General features: G+C 44.7%; 5 protein-coding genes; 2 read left to right on the top strand and 3 right to left on the bottom strand.

Annotated features, from left to right (window-relative positions):
• Positions 1-282: 282 nt before the first annotated feature.
• GSBLH_T00004948001 (uncharacterized protein) lies at positions 283-7743 on the bottom strand (the record flags this gene model as incomplete). The annotated part of the gene is made up of 8 exons (XM_013043926.1): positions 283-378; positions 6321-6618; positions 6648-6793; positions 6823-7149; positions 7181-7339; positions 7369-7455; positions 7486-7556; positions 7587-7743. The coding sequence occupies 8 exons, from the start codon at positions 7741-7743 to the stop codon at positions 283-285; spliced, it is 1341 nt and encodes a 446-aa protein (XP_012899380.1).
• A 3415-nt stretch (positions 7744-11158) lies between these two features.
• Positions 11159-12439, top strand: GSBLH_T00004949001 (uncharacterized protein; the record flags this gene model as incomplete). The annotated part of the gene is made up of 1 exon (XM_013043927.1): positions 11159-12439. The coding sequence occupies one exon, from the start codon at positions 11159-11161 to the stop codon at positions 12437-12439; it is 1281 nt and encodes a 426-aa protein (XP_012899381.1).
• A 173-nt stretch (positions 12440-12612) lies between these two features.
• Positions 12613-13692, bottom strand: GSBLH_T00004950001 (uncharacterized protein; the record flags this gene model as incomplete). The annotated part of the gene is made up of 5 exons (XM_013043928.1): positions 12613-13106; positions 13143-13224; positions 13255-13371; positions 13401-13480; positions 13509-13692. The coding sequence occupies 5 exons, from the start codon at positions 13690-13692 to the stop codon at positions 12613-12615; spliced, it is 957 nt and encodes a 318-aa protein (XP_012899382.1).
• A 259-nt stretch (positions 13693-13951) lies between these two features.
• On the bottom strand, positions 13952-15318 carry GSBLH_T00006908001 (uncharacterized protein; the record flags this gene model as incomplete). Its single annotated transcript, XM_013043929.1, has 10 exons — positions 13952-13970; positions 14021-14202; positions 14239-14520; positions 14552-14616; positions 14647-14694; positions 14726-14938; positions 14970-15019; positions 15087-15205; positions 15228-15262; positions 15294-15318. The coding sequence occupies 10 exons, from the start codon at positions 15316-15318 to the stop codon at positions 13952-13954; spliced, it is 1038 nt and encodes a 345-aa protein (XP_012899383.1).
• Positions 15319-15665: 347 nt separating this feature from the next.
• Positions 15666-18837, top strand: GSBLH_T00004951001 (uncharacterized protein; the record flags this gene model as incomplete). XM_013043930.1 has 8 exons in its annotated part: positions 15666-15740; positions 15771-15834; positions 15865-15908; positions 15938-16063; positions 16095-16181; positions 16211-16452; positions 16485-16578; positions 16610-18837. 8 exons carry the CDS (start codon positions 15666-15668, stop codon positions 18809-18811), a joined length of 2934 nt encoding a protein of 977 aa, XP_012899384.1. The 3' UTR covers positions 18812-18837.
• Between the last annotated feature and the right edge of the window lie 774 nt (positions 18838-19611).

Here is a 19611-nt window from a genome sequence, read left to right on the forward strand (position 1 = left end):
CAATCCATTCAAATTGGTACAATTGGAAATTGGTCATCCAATTTCTATTATAGTTCATTTGTGATTCGAGGTATTGATATGATATTGAATATTTGAATGATGTATAGATCTTCCAAATCTACAATCCATTACATTAGGTGATTATGCATTCCGTTATCCCTTATCAACAATAATTGAAAGTATTGAATGAACTCGAATGAAATGATTAATGTAGATCTTCCATCATTACAATCCATTCAACTCGGTAATTTTGCATTTGCTGGAAGTTGGGATGATTCAAATTCATTGACACTTCGAAGTAATAATGAAATGATTGGTTATGATTTGTTTTGTAGATCTTCCAGATCTAACATCAATAACATCTGTCGGAATTAGTTTCTATAATCCTCGTGTAGTGACATTGAAAAGTATTTCTGAATATTAAATATTGATAGTATTTAGATATTCCAAATCTTCAAAATGTCAATCTACCTAATTCATTCCGATATGTTCGATCGAAATCAATTTCGAGTATAGTTTGATTAATTTGATATGATTCATAGATGTTTCTTTTATTCTCGCTGATCTTGTCAAAATCAAGCATTAAATCTATAATTTTGATTTGATTTGTTCAGTGATTCGTCATTGTTTAGGAACATTTCCATTGTTAGATTGATTGATTGCTTGTTTGTTTCAAATCGATTTTTGATCACAATTCTTGATTCTATAATTATCAAAATATCAATCCTGCCTGATTATTATGATGTTCTTCTTTACCATTTTAACAATGATACTGAATTATGATTGTTGTTTCAATCAATCTATCAATCAGTCATTGTTTTCGATCATTATTATCATTATCATTATTATTACCAATGACCCAATGATCACATATTGAACATTCACAAATGATGAATCCAATCTACCAATAATAATAATAATAATATACAAATGATGGTTTGAATAGGTTTGAACTAGAATTTGTTCAATAATGATAGGAAACTGCTTGCTTCGAATAATCATAATAATAATAATCATCATGAATAATAAGATTAGATTTGATAGTGACACAATGGAATGGTTGGAATCGATTGATATTGGATGATTATTCACATTTGTGAATCCATTGCTAAATCGGTAGATAATACAATACAATACAATACAATAGAATGATTGATATTGATTTATTGAATAGGAATCGATCACTGTATACATAGAATAGAATAGATCAGAATCAAATAGAGGTGAAATGGATAAAACAAGGCAATGAAACTAAAATTGAATAAAATAGAATAAAATACGATTGAATAGCATTGGAAATCATATTGGATTCACCATACAATCAATCCAACTATCATTTGTTTGTTTGTTCATCAATATATCACAAAAACATGGATTTATCAAAATGATAATAATGGAATCAAATCGGATGTGTTTGATACCTAAATGCTGCAGTTAACAGTAATATCAATCGTAATTGCAAATTTCATATATAAAAAACAGTAATCTTCTTCCATAAAAAAGAAGCACTCACTCACTCATTCACTCACTCACTCACTCACTCATTCACTCATTCACTCATTCACTCACTCATTCATTCACTCACTCACTCATTCACTCATTCATTCACTCACTCATTCATTCACTCATTCATTCATTCACTCATTCACTCATTCACTCACTCAGTGAATTGATTTGTTGATAATAGAAGAATAGAAATGAAAAGAATTGAGTGTAATTGAAATGGGGTGTGAGTGAATGATGATAAGAATGTGATGTTTAAATAGGCAATTGAATAATAATAAAATGAGAACGGCCATATCTGATGGAAAGCGCCCTAACCCGTCCGATCTAGGAAGCTAAGTCATCACGAGTCGAGTTAGTACCAGTGTGGGTGACTCGCTGAGAAGTCTCGATGCTGTTCTTTTACTATTTTATTTTATTCCACACAATTATTTATCCATTCTTACTATTATTATTTTTATTATTAAACCAAACCATTCACTCATTCACTCATTCACTCATTCATTCACTCACTCATTCATTCATTCATTCACTCACTCATTCACTCACTCATTCACTCACTCATTCACTCACTCACTCATTCACTCAGTGAATTGATTTGTTGATAATAGAAGAATAGAAATGAAAAGAATTGAGTGTAATTGAAATGGGGTGTGAGTGAATGATGATAAGAATGTGATGTTTAAATAGGCAATTGAATAATAAAAAAATGAGAACGGCCATATCTGATGGAAAGCGCCCTAACCCGTCCGATCTAGGAAGCTAAGTCATCACGAGTCGAGTTAGTACCAGTGTGGGTGACTCGCTGAGAAGTCTCGATGCTGTTCTTTTACTATTTTATTTTATTCCACACAATTATTTATCCATTCTTACTATTATTATTTTTATTATTAAACCAAACCATTCACTCATTCACTCATTCACTCATTCATTCACTCACTCATTCATTCATTCATTCACTCACTCATTCACTCACTCATTCACTCACTCATTCACTCACTCACTCATTCACTCAGTGAATTGATTTGTTGATAATAGAAGAATAGAAATGAAAAGAATTGAGTGTAATTGAAATGGGGTGTGAGTGAATGATGATAAGAATGTGATGTTTAAATAGGCAATTGAATAATAATAAAATGAGAACGGCCATATCTGATGGAAAGCGCCCTAACCCGTCCGATCTAGGAAGCTAAGTCATCACGAGTCGAGTTAGTACCAGTGTGGGTGACTCGCTGAGAAGTCTCGATGCTGTTCTTTTACTATTTTATTTTATTCCACACAATTATTTATCCATTCTTACTATTATTATTTTTATTATTAAACCAAACCATTCACTCATTCACTCATTCACTCATTCATTCACTCACTCATTCATTCATTCATTCACTCACTCATTCACTCACTCATTCACTCACTCATTCACTCACTCACTCATTCACTCAGTGAATTGATTTGTTGATAATAGAAGAATAGAAATGAAAAGAATTGAGTGTAATTGAAATGGGGTGTGAGTGAATGATGATAAGAATGTGATGTTTAAATAGGCAATTGAATAATAATAAAATGAGAACGGCCATATCTGATGGAAAGCGCCCTAACCCGTCCGATCTAGGAAGCTAAGTCATCACGAGTCGAGTTAGTACCAGTGTGGGTGACTCGCTGAGAAGTCTCGATGCTGTTCTTTTACTATTTTATTTTATTCCACACAATTATTTATCCATTCTTACTATTATTATTTTTATTATTAAACCAAACCATTCACTCATTCACTCATTCACTCATTCATTCACTCACTCATTCATTCATTCATTCACTCACTCATTCACTCACTCATTCACTCACTCATTCACTCACTCACTCATTCACTCAGTGAATTGATTTGTTGATAATAGAAGAATAGAAATGAAAAGAATTGAGTGTAATTGAAATGGGGTGTGAGTGAATGATGATAAGAATGTGATGTTTAAATAGGCAATTGAATAATAAAAAAATGAGAACGGCCATATCTGATGGAAAGCGCCCTAACCCGTCCGATCTAGGAAGCTAAGTCATCACGAGTCGAGTTAGTACCAGTGTGGGTGACTCGCTGAGAAGTCTCGATGCTGTTCTTTTACTATTTTATTTTATTCCACACAATTATTTATCCATTCTTACTATTATTATTTTTATTATTAAACCAAACCATTCACTCATTCACTCATTCATTCATTCACTCATTCATTCACTCATTCATTCATTCACTCACTCACTCACTCATTCACTCACTCATTCACTCACTCATTCACTCACTCACTCATTCACTCAGTGAATTGATTTGTTGATAATAGAAGAATAGAAATGAAAAGAATTGAGTGTAATTGAAATGGGGTGTGAGTGAATGATGATAAGAATGTGATGTTTAAATAGGCAATTGAATAATAAAAAAATGAGAACGGCCATATCTGATGGAAAGCGCCCTAACCCGTCCGATCTAGGAAGCTAAGTCATCACGAGTCGAGTTAGTACCAGTGTGGGTGACTCGCTGAGAAGTCTCGATGCTGTTCTTTTACTATTTTATTTTATTCCACACAATTATTTATCCATTCTTACTATTATTATTTTTATTATTAAACCAAACCATTCACTCATTCACTCATTCACTCATTCATTCACTCACTCATTCATTCATTCATTCACTCACTCATTCACTCATTCACTCATTCACTCACTCATTCACTCACTCATTCACTCACTCATTCACTCAGTGAATTGATTTGTTGATAATAGAAGAATAGAAATGAAAAGAATTGAGTGTAATTGAAATGGGGTGTGAGTGAATGATGAATAGCGTTATGATGCAATATATTATGCATAGTCAATAATACTGATAAGAATAGAAAGACAGTATTTGCCTTTTAAATACATTTGATAACTTTGGTTTTGTGGATTATAAATAGAATGATTGGATATTTGTAACACAATTTGCCCAGAATCATTTTAAGCACACAAATATTGGTTATGTGCAACTATTGCAATTCAGTGTAAATCAAGAACATGGATTTTGAATAATCACTTTGTTTTACTATTTACTGAACTATGTTTACACTATATAGATCCTTAGTATTAGGGTTCAATATTGTGTACTTTGTATTGTATTCTAGACCGAATGATCATTGTTGATGTTTCGAGTATCCACTTCCATAGATTTAGCAGGACTGCACAATAATTAATATCTTTTTTTAATGGTTTATTTGCTTTTGATAATGAAAGTTATGAATGAGTATATATAAGATGGTATGTGAATTGCATAACTCAAAGTGGCTAATAATGTTGCTATTTAGCATTACCATGTGTTTTTAAACTATTTACAATACATGATTGTACGCTTTTCTGTTTATTATTGTACGCACTTCAGTAATCCACCCAGAAATATTGTTATTGTCTTTCTATTATGTTATTCAGGTATATTGATAACTAGCATTATTTCTTTTAAAGGAATTGGCGTTGTTAAGTGTAATTGCTGTAGATGTGAATCACACTCTAGCAAAGGTTTTCTGGGTTAGGTATACCTTTAATATTACAAATGTCTTATTTATTGAAGAAAACTTTGGTATTAGTTCCTTCATTTGCTGCAACGCCCATTCATACTTTCACTTGTAATGCCTTTGTTACATATTCTTTTGTTACAAAAAAGCCATTGAACCTTAAGATCATCATTTTAGTTCATAGCCTTGTTTCAAAATGTCTGGTATTTTAATTTTTCCTTTCACCCTATACGTAGATCATTTAGAAGAGCAAGAGATGGAAGTTGAAGCTATGCAAGCTGTGTTTATGGACGACTTTGAATGTACCCTTCTTTTGCATCGTCTTTACAATAGCTCTTTCACAGAATCCGATTACTTATAAAATAAGACTTTTTCCTACCTTGGGAGGCGAAAACTATGGTTCTTCGTTTATTTTATGTGATTCCAATTAGTTTCCGTTTCGATGATTGTTCGCTATCCACCCCAGTATCCAGATGAAGTTCCTAATATTCGGTTTGTTGATGGGGAAAACATTCTCGAAGATGACCTTATTGATCTCACTCAAATGATTTATGCATGGCTTGTTATTTCTATTTACTGCTTAGGACAGAGCTCCAGAGTTTGTGGGAATGGCAATGATTTACAACATTACTGAAATTGTCAAGGACTGGCTCATAGACAGAAATGTCCCCAAAGTTGAAGTATTCTTTATTCTTTTATTTAAGCCTTAGGAAGGATCCATGTACGATGAGATGATGAAACGCCAGCAAAAGGCGAAGGAAGCCGAAGAGGCCGAGCGCGAAAAGGTGTGTTTTTTCATCTTCTATTGTCATTCCTTAGAAAGAAAAGGCAGAGATCATTCAAGAACTCCATGAGCATCCAAAGAATTGGGGTGAATGCGTGAGATTCTCTTGATTTGATAGGAACTCCTGTGACTGTGGAGACTTTCAATGAGTGGAAAAAGAAGTTTGACGCAGAGATGCATGTGAACGAAGTGGTTGTGAGGGACAAACTCACCGGCAAAGAGCTCTTCGAGCGGAATGGAAAGTCGATTTTGGAGAATGAAGATGCAAGTAGGTGCCTAACAGCTTGCTGATGAATAGTTCTCGATAAGGCGGATAAAGAAGACGAAGCAGATGGTACGCGAATCTAATGAATTCAAAACTAGATGACCACATTCTCATTAAAGAAGAAGAAGACGAGGAGGAGGAGGAAGACGAGGAAGAGGAGGGCGAGGAAGGAAACGAGCAAGTGGAGGAGTGTTCTGTTTGTCTCAAACAATCGATATCAATGCGTTCTTGTCTTTTCTTTCACTCGATCCAGTGCTTCCAGAAAGCTAACGCGCGAGCTTTCCACACACTGCTTCGCCAATTCGTGGCAAACCGCCTCGACGAACCCCTCTTCCTCCCACATAGGATCCTCCGTCGTCTGCAAAATTTGCCGTACGACGTCCTGCATGTTGTCGTTCCCCAACGCAGCCGCTTGGAACACCTGCATCGCTTGCTCGCCCTGTGGCTGCAGAAACGGGTGCTGCAGAAGACTGCTGATGGTCGGTCGCTTCTTCGGGTTTCGCTGGAGACAGAGCTTGAGAACGTCGAGAAGCCAGGGATTGCTGAATGGAAATAAAAGCAAAAGGCGAACTCGATCTTGGGAAAATCAATTTTATACTCGTCGTTCGCGATGGAGAGCAGCTTCTGCGGCATTTGGATGTCTTGGAACGGCGATTTCCCGTATACCATTTGATAGAGAATGCATCCAAGCGACCACACGTCGCACGAACATCCGATCTAAGCTCGATTTCTCCGCTCAGTTCTACGCGAATTCCGCGACCCCCCTTCCCATCCCCCGTCTCCATCAACGCTTCCGGCGAAATATAGTTCCACGTCCCCATCTGGGTGTCTCGAATGATGCTCGTCGATTCGGGAGCGATCGCGCGCGCAATTCCAAAGTCGATGAGCTTCAGTTCGCCTTGCACGAACAGAAAATTCGCTGGTTTTAAGTCGGAGTGGACGATTCCGAGCTCGCGGATGGAGTTTACAGAGGTTAGCATTTGTTGCCAGAGTAGACGAATTCGATTCATATCGAGAGATGTCTGTTTCTCCAATAGGAACGATTTCAGGTCGGTCTCTCCGTATTCCAAGAGCTAGAATTATATAGATGGAGTGAGCTCGTACGATGTTGAGACGTTGCTGGTGCTGGTTTAGCTCGTAATCGACTAACTTTATGATTCCTGGAGAACCGTGGAGTTTCTGCAGTAGGTGCACTTCGTTGATATAGTCATCCGCTACAGACTTGGCTAGACTGCTTAAATCGACTTGCTTCAAAGCCAAAACCTAGTGTCGATCAGGAATAGTACAAATACGTCATTATCTTCGGTAACGACCTTGTATACCTTGCAACTACTGCCACTCCCAACGATGTCGAGTACAATGTACCTCTTGTCTTTTATCTACCCCTCATCCCAGTGCATTATTTGTACATAAATTATTTCAAATGTCGAAGAATTGCTACTCGGACCATTTTTCCTCAAGTCCTCATTTTCTTCTCCATCTTCATGTTAACCCTATTTTCGAACCCTACGTTGAATTTTATATTCTTGGTTCGCGCCACTTTTGTTTGTTTCTGGAAATGGACGCTTTTTTGATATAAATGCTTTCATATTTTCCTGGGGCTGAACGGTGGTCCTTCTGGAAGGAGGAGTCGATTTTCTACGCACATCCAGGCTTTGTCTTGTCATATTTTTCAAATCCTGCTCTGCTTCGGATTGAGTGATCCTTCTTGGACCCGCTAGAGAGTCAAAACGAAAAATAGGAACACACGTGTGTTTGTTAGCAATGAACGATGTGAGAGCCGTGCAGGTGATGGAAGCCGATCACCCTCGTCCATAAAAGCCAACTCTGTTTTTGGGGAACAAACAAATATCAATTACTACCATTTAGTTCCTGTCTAAATTTCTCGATCACCGCTTTGTGCTCCACTTCATCCATCAATTCCTCAGCCTTCTGCAACTTCGAAGGAATATCTTTCACCAGCACATTAATCTCCTTCATCTTCTTCAACTCATCCAACGTGTTGCTCTTCGGCTTCCCTCCGAGGATCCTTCGCATGTCCATCTCATCCACAATACTATAATACTCCATATACTCTCGCAGATTCTCCGTCATCTCCAAAACCTGCCCGATTTTCGATCCCAACTCTCGAATTTCTTCTCTACACGTGACTTTTCCCGCCTTTTCCCACTCATTTCCGATCTCGATACTCAGGTTCAGATTCTACTTCTTATTCGCACCAATTATACCCACTTTTATTAACTTCACATACAAAATCTGAAGCTTTTTCTGCTGTTTTCGGCACTTCGCCTGTCTACTCCTCATCCAACTGATCGGGGTTTTACAGCTTGCTCAGCTCATCATGTCCCGCGGTTATCGCCTCCAATTGGGCCTGAATCGCCTCGGCCTGCTTCTCCACGAAGGCAAACGTAGTCTGCATTTCCTCTCCCGCTTTGTTGATTTCCTGCTTGATTCGCAGCAACAGATTCATATAAGGAACCACAGAGCGCTGCACGACCGAAGCGAACATCGCGGTCTCGACCTCTTCGTCTTGCAGCTCCATCGAATTGAGCAGTTCGACATACTGGGTAAAGAAGCGGGTCTTGCGGAAGCCTTGGAGCGTCTTCGCCATGTCGAGAAGCGCGTCCTGAGATTGAATAGATGTGCATGTGAGTACAGTGCAGAGAATGGAGGTAGGAGGAAGAGAGACGGGGAGGAAGGGGAAGGGCTCGCTGCCACGATCGACGGGGATTTGCTGGATGAGGTCGGGAGAATGGAGAGCGAGAACGACATGGGAGAGAAAGGCGGTGTTGATGGACTGAGCGTGAGAGAGAATAGAAGGAAGGGCACGGAAATGCCGAGAGGAGCGGAAGGGAACTCGGAGAGCTGGGAAATGATCGGGTTTTCGATGGTGGGATCGGATAAAAGGTGAGCCATCCAGGGGAACTCGACGTAATAGCTGGATGTAAAATGGGGAAAAGGGGAAACAGAGTGGAGGAGCCGATCATGAAGAAAGAGAAGGGGAAGATATCGGGGAAGATAAAGGAAGGGCGGAAGTGGGAGAAGGAAAAAGAAGAGACGGGGATAAGCGTCTAGCGATTAGAAAAGCGAGGTGAAAGGAACGGATGGAGAGAGAGGCTCGTCGAGAACGTGCAAAAACACGGAGATCTTGAAGTTGTTCGAGAGGAGGAACACAGCCACCGAGTTCTCGTCGATCGGTTGTCTAGTGAGATTAAAAGTAAGAACAAGAAGAAGCGTACAAACTGAGTGCAGCGGCAGTGAGGGGAAGGGGCTTTGATGGAGTGTAAATAAGAGTCATGTCTCTTTGGGGCTCAAAACCTTCCGGGATTGCGTATTCGTAGAAGCCTTCGTCGATCTTTCTCCACGTACAAAACCACGAGAATAACGAGGGATCGCGTTTATACAGCGTTTTCATGTTCTCTCGTGTCAAAAAGTAGCGAGGAAGATGAATAATCTTCTGAAGAGCGATTTCTCCCGTTGAATAGACTACGTACAGAGAAAACTGATCGCTTCCAGAGGATGAGCCAAAATTACAACACAAAGGAGTGACGTGGGGATGATTGTCCAACTTCACGGACGTTGTGTATAATAGATGTGCTTTTTCGGAGGTGTTAAACACGTCCAACGTGCAATCACTGTAAAGAACCACAAAAACGCCACTCAGGCGAGGATGACATATTACTTCAACTATCGATGCTTTGCTACACGATAGCTCTACGTCCCTACGTGTGAACGAGATATATAAAAAAACTCACTCAACAGCGATTATAGCCTTGTAAAAGAGGCAAGGGTATCCCGCCGATTTTCGATGTAACCAAAATATATAGACAGCATCTTTGCCATATAACAAAACATATTTGCCAAAAGGATCCACAAGTATCGTTGTGACGTTCAAATTATTCTTATCCAACGCCTTCTGTTGCCTGTACTCCTCGCGATCATTATAAAAACTATATAGCACGGTACTTGAATTTAGAAGTGCAAAACAATCACCAATTTGATTTGCTGATAAGCAAGTATATTTCATACTTCAGTGCACTTTCTAAATATTTCTATCGATCGCTTTTCCAACAATGTGATATTATCGATATATAGTACTTCTGGAATTCACAAACAGATCCGAAGTAGTATAGTGGTTTAGTATTTCCGCCTGTCACGCGGACGACCGGGGTTCGATTCCCCGCTTCGGAGTTTCCTTTTCTATTCCTTTTTCTTTTTTGCTCAACTCTTAACCTTCGAATCCTCATCCCTTCATCACCCATTGTACTATGGACGTGTTCGCCTCTTGATACAGGAAAGAAAAATGATTTAAAATTCAATTTAAAAAATAAGCCACGGAATTTGGGAATTCCGCATCTATTTTGTGATCTGTTGGGAACGTTAAGTTCGCGTCCTAAGAGCTTTATTCAAACAAGCTATTCGGAAATGAGCGAAGTAACATTTTCGTATGGCCAGAAGAAAAAAAGAATAGTTTTGTGTGGAACGGAATCTGAGAGTGCTCTCCAGCAGGAACTAAGCGTGGCTTTTTCTTTACCTCCAAATACTGAGATCGCTGGCGTCAAGGATTTGGGATCAGGAAGGTTCTACTCCTTTGCTGAAGTGTTATCTCGCCCTGAATCGTTTGCTAACTCGGAAGCACTGATTGTAGTCGATCGTATTGGTTAATTTTGGTATCCAGTGTAGCATTATCTCCTTCCTCCATGAAGAAACGTGCTACGGCTGTGGTATGCTTGTCGCTAGTATCTTACCATCTAGGAGAATCTCTTTCAGCACGTATTCCACCAATGCAGGCAAGGTGGCGAGTTTCGTTACTTTGACTATTTTACTCTACGTGTTCTATATAATCGCAAATCCTCCAGCTTGGCTGCCGCAAGCAATCTCCTCATGGACAATGATATTCCAGCGCTAAATCAACACCTTCACACGTTGGTTTCTCAGGTGAAAGAGTCTACCACCGTGAAAATGGACATTCTGCGTCTCATCGTGTACAACATGCAAATCAACAAGGAAATCACCTACGAGCACGCAGCCGTCCTTCTTTCCCTCATTCAAAACGAGGACGGCTTGGTCTGCTCCGCCTACATGGCTTTTGAGCGAAACGACGATCTAGGCGCTCTCAAAGATTCTCTTCTGCGCGTTCTCCTGCTCACCATCAAGCCCGACATCATCAGTCCGCAAGTCCGTCTCTCCGCCCATTCCCAGCAAGTCCGCAACCGTGGCTCCTGGCGCTCCACGACCGAGACGTTCGACATTTCCGTGGTTCTGGAGCAGCTGAGCCGCGCCGAAGTGCTTCTCTACACGCTCTTCGAGCTGCACATCCTCAGCGAGGCGCAAACCTCCTCGTTGGTGCGCTTCCTCAGCGAGGAGCCGTCCCAACTCCAGCGCTTTGCGAGGCTCACCGATGTGGTCGGTGCGCCGCTCCTCGACCCCTCGCTCTATCAGCCCTTCCTGCAGCAGTGCGAGCATCGCTCGTCCCGCACCGACCACCGTCTCACGGACGCGCTGCCGGCGGATTACCCCACCGGGCAGATCACCGAGCAGCTGCTGAAGCTGGAGCGCGAGGGGTCGCTCTCGAAGACGGAGTACGCCGTGCTGTATCGGCGAAGCATGGACCGCTCCGCGGTGGTTCGGCACTGCTACGACGAGTTCGTGAAGGACCACGATTTAGCGACGCTGCGGAAGAATCTGCAGCTGTATCTGCGCGTTCTGGAGGCGCTGCGATCGCCGTTGGCGCAGGTCAGCAATCCGCAGCACGCAGCGATTCTGGAGGAGCTCCAGCGCACGGAAGCGCTGTCGGAAGCGGAGCTGCGCTGGGTGGTGGACGAGTACTGCGGCGGGAACGAAGTGGTGGTGAATTCGTTCGATGTGTGTGTGGAGAGCAAGAACGTCGAGGGATTGGCGTCGATGCTTCGCAGGCTGAAGCAGATGGTGGAGAGTTATCAGCTGCGAGACGAAGCCAAGTCGTTCTTCGAGACGCTGTTCCGAGAAATGGTGGAGAGCGGCGTAGTCTCTGTCGCGCAGAGCGAGATTTTGTTCGAATTGCTGCAGGAATCGAGTCCAGTGCTGGTGGAACTCTACGGAGAATATCTGCGATCGCAGGACTTTGAGGGACTGCTGGGAGCGCTGATCGTGCTGTGTACTTTAGGAGGCAGGCGAGAAGAGGGAGAGGACGAGGATCTGCTGCTTGAGGGAGGAGAAGCGGAGGTCGAGCCGTGGAAGATTTCCGAAGAAGACATTGATCGGGTTTTGGAGGAGATTGGGAAAAAGGATTTGGGAATGCGGAGAGTGGCGGAGGAGTTGTTGGAGAAGGGAGATGAAGAAGGAATCAGCGCTGTGGGCTCGGGCGAAGAGTTTGATTCGTAGATTTTGGAGTATTTGAATACGCACGATATACACAAATTACTGGAATCTCTGTGTTCCATCAGGCAGAGAGGAGACAATCCCGGAGAAAATACGTAAACACGCACACTCACACACATATTGACGATTTGATCAACTCTCACACATGTTAAGTTGCCTTCATTTGCATGTTTGTATCAAACATCCCATTCTTTCTTCTGCTTTTTCAGTTTCTTAAGCAAGGCATCTATATCTTCCGGAACGATCGACTTGCTCTGCGCGATCTTTGTTGGAATCATGCGAGGACTTCGCTTCCCGAAGAACTGCTTTTCCAGTTTGGGGAATCGGTCCGGAGCGCGCAACATTGACTCCGTCTCCCAATTCTCCGGCAGATGAGCTGCGTTCGGCGTCTCCACGTTCACCGTCTGCAGCTCCCAATTCTTCGGATTCAACCGCTCGCGGATGTACTCTTCCGCGTAATGCCCCATTCTCTGTCGCAGCTTGATGCAATCGTTGAACAGATTAATCTCGTAATTGTCTTCGTACTCGAACGCGTCCTCCACGAAGTGGTGGAACAGCTGCGACTTCGAAATCGCCTTCACGAGCTTCGTGTCCTCTTCCTCCACCTCGCGAATAAACTTCTTTCGGTTCAGAATCATTTCGAATGTCGCGTTTTCTTCAACGTCGCTGTCTACGCTTCACTCCTCCTCCTCCTCCTCATCCCCACTGAAACAATCGCGATAATGCCCGATCAAGCGACACAGCTCCAGCATAAACGTCACACGAAGCGACTCGATGAATTCGTCTTCCTACGCCTCGCCACCCTTCTCCATTCCCACCTCCGAGACGCTCAGATCCCTTCCCAGCGTCTCCGATTCATTCTCTTCCGACCGCGGAGACACAAACCGATAGAATCGATGCACCTGCTTCGACTCGCTGTCGCTTGGCGGCGTGTGCTGCATCGGAGAAACGCTCGTTGCTATACCGGAGTCGTTCTCCGGAATGCAAATCGAGAGTTCTTCCGAATTGCGAGGCGAGGAACCCGCAGGAATCTTCGCAGAAAGACTCAACGCTTCCTCGTCGGTGATCGAACTCGACGAATCGCGCGTCGAATAACTGTAATTAATCGAGGATCCTGGCGATAAAAGAGAGCGCGATGAAGGAGACGAGAGCGACTGCATTCCCGCGGGAGCCACGCCGATTTGGCAGCGAATCAGCATGGGACGGCGCCCCTCCATGATGTAATGCTTCACTTCCTTGACGTCCTTGCCGATCATGCATTCGCCTATCGATCAGTCGCTGGGGCTGCGCGCACCGTTCACAGACAAAATCACCGGGCTTCGCAGAAGGAGTTTGACGCGTTTTCCCGGCCCGGAAATGGTGATGTCGTCATCGTCTCGAAGGATGTAAACGCAATCGACGGGATCTTTGTCTTCGAAGAGAACGGCCTGCTTGGACTTGAGCCGAACGCCCATTTTCCCCGGGCCGAACACGATCTCAAAGACAAGGAACTCGGATTCGTTAATGTTGGTGTTGTCACAATAAAGAACACGTGCTATCCATCAAACAAACATCCAAGAATTGCTTTCTGGAGGAGGCAAGTACTTCTCCATCTGAGTCACTACTTTCTTGACGAAGCTTTTTCGGAATTCCACAAGATGGCACGATTTGGGAACCACCACTTTATCGTAGTCCAGATACACGACAATCACGCCGTCCAGATTGTTCTGGCAATCTTCCGTCTCGAACTGATTGGTCGTGACTCCGAAAATGTAAGGAAACGACGCCTACGAGAGCAATAAGCAAAGAAAGAGCGGAGATACAGAGATCGTTTCGGTTACAGCGAAGGGAAGAATGGGAATGAACGGATGGAACCAGCGGAAAGGATAGAGCAAACTATTGAACGCTTGAGCGCAGAGGGTTAAGGAGTCCATCTGCTCGGAAACGAAGAGGACGCGCTGCTCCTGGAGGATCGCTGCGTAGACTTTCACGATGTTTTTGGGAGAAAGAGAAGTGAAAAGACACTTGAAACACAGCTTGTCGGTGTAGGGGAGGCGCGTCAGAGGAGGAATTCGAATCGTATAAATCTTCTGAAACACCGGGAGCTATGGTTGTTTCAGGGAGAGAAGCGTCTACGTGAATCAAAAAGCCTGGATCCAGAGAGGGACAAAAGTCGATGAAATGCTGAATGTGTTTTTCCACTAGGAGTTATTGGCGTAAATGGGTCGCACGGGGAAGGAGTGCCATGCTGTCGTCAAGAAGGGTGTCGTAAAGGGAACCTACGAAACACGAAATGGAGAAAAGGCAAACCCTTTCGCAACAATGCTTCAAAGGATTCAACTCGCGGAATCGAATCGTTTTCGTCTGCAAATTGGTCTTCTGAATCGAGGATGGCATTTCGATATAATTCCCGAAGAAAAACGTTGAAGGCAGTAAAAAAGGGTTGATGGGATAAAATACATAAGGCGCGGGGCACATAAAGCTGTCTCCCTTTCTTGTCTTTCTTGCACTCTCCATCTATCTCTGTTGATGAACACGATGAACACAAACCTACTCATCTTTTCGTAGTAGAAAAGGGATGTTCCATAACTACGCGAACGATCACTAGAAGTTAGATTGGAAACTGGCGGTAACTCTAAAGTGAAACAAAAGGTAAACAGATAAGGCCGACGCTGTTCCCTGCGAACATACTTGATTTTTACTCCTCCTGGAATACAGCACTAGATAGCAAAACAATAACATCCACGACGTATTGCGAATTCTCTGGAAATCGGTGTTTTGCATGATCCTCTACAGGATATCTATCAACTACGACGATCGGAGGATTTGATCGCCCAATATTTTCCTCTGGACATCAGGCTCGTAACAGAGTTTCTACCTGTCGGAGGAACTGTTACACTCATAAAATAATCTGCTAGGATAGGCATTGAATGATTTGTCACACTTTGTCAAAATAATATGGATAGTTTCATTTGTACGTTTGTGTTTTCTTAGCTGAAATGCCAATTCTTTCCAAATTATGTGTGAGAAGAGACTAGATAGACAGTAGAACAACCATATTGTTCAAAACGGGTGAGGTGGTGTTTTTACAAAAATGAACAAAAACGAAATCACTCCTGGGATATAGTTGCAAATCATCCATCCCGATGGTACGAAGCAGAAGTTAACACATATCCATAGAAAAACACCTTAATAATATACGTTTTCCCGTTTTGCCTTTGTACTTGATAGTCCATTTTCCATATTTTTGATGAGTAAGCCTGCATTCCAGCCGTTGGCCAACTTAGTTGGCTCTAACTTTTGTTTTTTGAACAGTATTATCCAGGTTGATAAGACTTCATGTACTAATCTATAGAATCTATGGAATATTAAGTATTTCAAGGATTCAATCATACATACCTATATTCCCCATCAAAGCAGTATGCTTTTGTGGACTGCCTCATTTGTAGTTAATGGACCGGGGAAATGTACGTGCATCTATTGTTCACTGAGGGTACATTATTGATTTTGCATATGAATTAGGATTTGTTGATTAATTATGATAGCAAAAGTTCGCTCGAAACGCTGAGTGCTGCGGACCTTCGTTCCGCCCTGGCAGCATACTACAACAAACGAGCGAATGATATGGAAGATTCGTCAGAAGTATTTGTATGTGTACACGCGTTTTTTCACTGGGTAGCAAGATATACTGGAGTTTATTCACCGTCTATGCGGTTCCTGCTCTGGAACAGCGGGGATGCAGCCCTCGCAGTGTATCAGCCACAAAGTACGGTCCACTGTGTGTATTTTAGATAGATCTTTGCGTTTGAATTATTCGAAAAGAGTATTTGCAGCTTCTGCGGAGATGAGAGCGGTGCTTCGAATACCGCCTTTTACTACCAACTCATTGTGGAGCAGCTTTTCTCCACAATGGACTTCTACAAATCCGCGCAGATCCGCCAAGAAGACTACTTGGCCTCGCTGCTCCTGCTCTCCATGAAAACCGACTATCCGCGCTGCCTTCTCTCGATGGACTGTCCCGGCCAGTTCTGCAAATGGTCGCTCGCTTGTGCTTTCTCTTCATTCCTAGCGATACGCTCAAGACGCTCCCTCCCGTCTTTACGCTGAGCTTCGTGTACTCCACCGATCACATGCCCAAAGACCGTCTCCGGCCGCTCTTCTACGTTCTTTTCCCGCGTGTTCTCTATCCTGTAGTCGCTCGTGATGCCGCTGAACCTGGGAATGCTCAAGCGCGACGGCCTTTCCGACCGGCAGGGCATGATGTACCATCTCGTTGGCATGGTTCTCTACTACGGCCAGCACTACGTCGCGATCTGCCTCTACGAGTACCAAGGCAAGTTCTACTGGATGGAGTGCAACGACACCAAGTTCCGCTACTTCACCGACGACGCCTCCATGATCGACCACTGCGTCACCTCCGCCTACCAGCCCGTCCTTCTCTTCTACCAGCAGGACAGTCTCGATCTCGACCCCAGCGCCCTCTTCGCCGCCGCCGCTCCCGCCATGCAGCCCGCCGCCTGGGCGAACCCCGCCGAGCCGCCGCAGCAGCCGTTCGCTGCGTCGTCTATGGCCGGCTTCCCCGCGATGGACCCTGGCAATGCGCAGCTGGCCTACGCCCCTGTGGATCTCTCGCAGTCGCAGGTGCAGAGCGCGCCGATGCCCGCCTTCCCGCCGCAGGGCGCCGAGGTGATTCACGAGCCGCTCCCTGGGAACAGCGCCTACGTGGTTCCCGCGCGCCCCCAGTATCCTGCCGGCGTCGCGCCCCTCGCCCCGGCCCCCATGGCGCCGCAGCCGCAGCCGCAGCCCAGTGTGATTCCGATCAGCCAGCTGCCGAGCGCGCCGAGCGGGCCGCTGCAGCCGGCGGCGATGGCGATGGAGCAGCTGCCTCCGGCTCCGCAGACAATGCGGCAGCCCGTGCAGGAGATGTACTACTCGGAGCCTGGGCCCGAATTGTCCTATCCCGGGCCTGTGCAGGAGATGCGATATCCCGAGCCGGTGAAGGAGCCTGTCCAGGGACAGATGGAGTTGCCCTTGCCCAGCGTACCTATGGCTCCTGCTCCTGCTCCTGCTCCTACGCCTGCTCCTGTGCCAGCTACAACGTCTATGCCTGCTCCAGCACCAGCACCAGCACCGGCACCTGTTTCAGCACCTGTGCCTGCTCCTGCTCCAACGTCTGTGCCTGCTCCTGCTCCAACGTCTGTGCCAGCTCCAGCTCCAGCTCCTGCTCCTGCTCCTGTTTCAGCGCCTGTGCCAGCCCCAGCTCCTGCTCCTGCTCCTGCTCCTGCTCCTGCTCCAACGCCTGATGTGTCCCAATTCCAGAATGTCTCTCATGTTCCTGATCCTGCGAGCCATCCGGAGCAGCCTGTCAACACTTTGGCTAGTGTGGCTAGCGTGGCTAGCGTTGTCAGTGTTGCCAGCAATGCCAACGTTCCTCAGGTCGAGCAACCGCTTCCAGTAGTGCCTCAGCCTGCTCCTCAGCCTACACCTCAGCCTGTGTCTCAGCCTGTGTCTCAGCCTGTGCCTCAAGTTGTATCTCAACCTGCTCCCCAGCCTGTGTCTCAGCCTACACCTCAACCTGTGTCTCAGCCTACACCTCAGCCTGTGCCTCAAGTTGTGTCTCAACCTGCTCCCCAGCCCGTGTCTCAGCCTACACCTCAACCCATATCTCAGCCTGCTCCTCAGCCTGCTCCTCAACCTGCACTTCAGCCTGCACCTCAGCCTGTGCCTCAACCCATATCTCAGCCTGCTCCCCAGCCCGTGACTCCTCAACCCGTGACTCCCGTGACTCCTCAGCCCGTGTACCAGTCCGTTCCCCAGCCAGCGCCTCAAGCTGTTTCCCAGCCGGTGATTCGCGGTGCTCCCCAGCCCGTGTACCAGCCCGTTCCCCAGGAAGCGGAGTACCGTCGCTCCTATCCCCAGCAGGCTCCTTCCTACGCTCAGCCCTACGTCCAGGGACCCCCGCCCACCGCTCCCTACTCCACTCCCCAGCCAGCGCCCGCCTACTCCACTCCCCAGCCAGCACCGACGTATTCCCAGCCCTATCCTCCCGTCCCTGCCTCGGTGCAGCAGTACAGCGTGCCTCGCTATTCTCCCAGGCCCCAGTACTCCCCGGTCCCGCAATATGTTCCCGCGCCTCAATACGCGCCTGTGCAGCAACAGCAGCAGTACACGCCGCAGCCAGTGCCTCAATACGTGCCTGTGCAGCAGCCGCAGCAGCAGTACTCGAGAGTAGCGCAGCCATATAATGCGCCTGTGCCGCAACCTGCTTATTCGAATCCTTATGGTTATCAGCCCTACGCCACCGTGCCAACATCGTATACGCCTCCACAGACGAGATATACGCCTCCCCAACAAGCACCAGGAAGTAATATGGGCAATGGATATATGAGATATTGAGCATAATAATGGTTTTGCTTTTGTTAGATTCTTTGTTTACACAATGAAGTATTCTCATTTTCTTTTGGTTCACCATGCAGTGACTATGGGTTTCGGACAGAGGGATTTGAAAAGCTCCCTATTGCTGGGATGAGCTCAACGATATACACCCTATTCTTTGTCTTTTTCCTAACTTCGCTCTATGGTATATGTGGAAAAGGGTGGGCATTTTGTGATTTGAGTCATATTCAGCATTATTGGTCTTTTTGCATTAACAATGCTTTCTGCTTCAATATTCGATATTAGAGAACGAGTAAAACTGTATGCGAGAATCATTGTTTGGATTCGTAGAGTTTTTCGTTGTTTCGCTGGTTCCTTCTTTGTCTCGACATTTTATGTGTTTTTCAAGTTTCACGAATTCTACTCGTTTAAATATTCACAGCCGAATATGTAGAGTGACACTTGCTACCATTCCCTACTATTTCTTCTGTATGCAGATTCTTGTTTGCTGCTGTATCTAATTCACTACAAATTTCATTTAGATATTTACGGGTTATTGCAGTTTCGGTCCATCATCTCTCAGCGAATGCTCGCGGTTTCTTTTTATGTATTCTTTACTCACCCCAAGATCGTGGTTCGAATCCAAAACATCCTCTTTCCACTTACCCTCTCCATCCTCATCCTAACCATCGCTCTTCTTTATCATGCCTCTTCCTTCCAGCCTTACGCCTTCCAAATCGTTCTCATCGCTCTTTTCTTCCTTTTCTATCCGCCCTCCAAAACCAGTACTCCCCAATCCACTCAGTTCGAAGTCTGGCTCT

This window comes from Blastocystis hominis, assembly GCF_000151665.1.
Source record: "Blastocystis hominis, Singapore isolate B (sub-type 7) whole genome shotgun sequence assembly, scaffold_9".
Taxonomy (NCBI): domain Eukaryota; class Bigyra; order Opalinata; family Blastocystidae; genus Blastocystis; species Blastocystis hominis.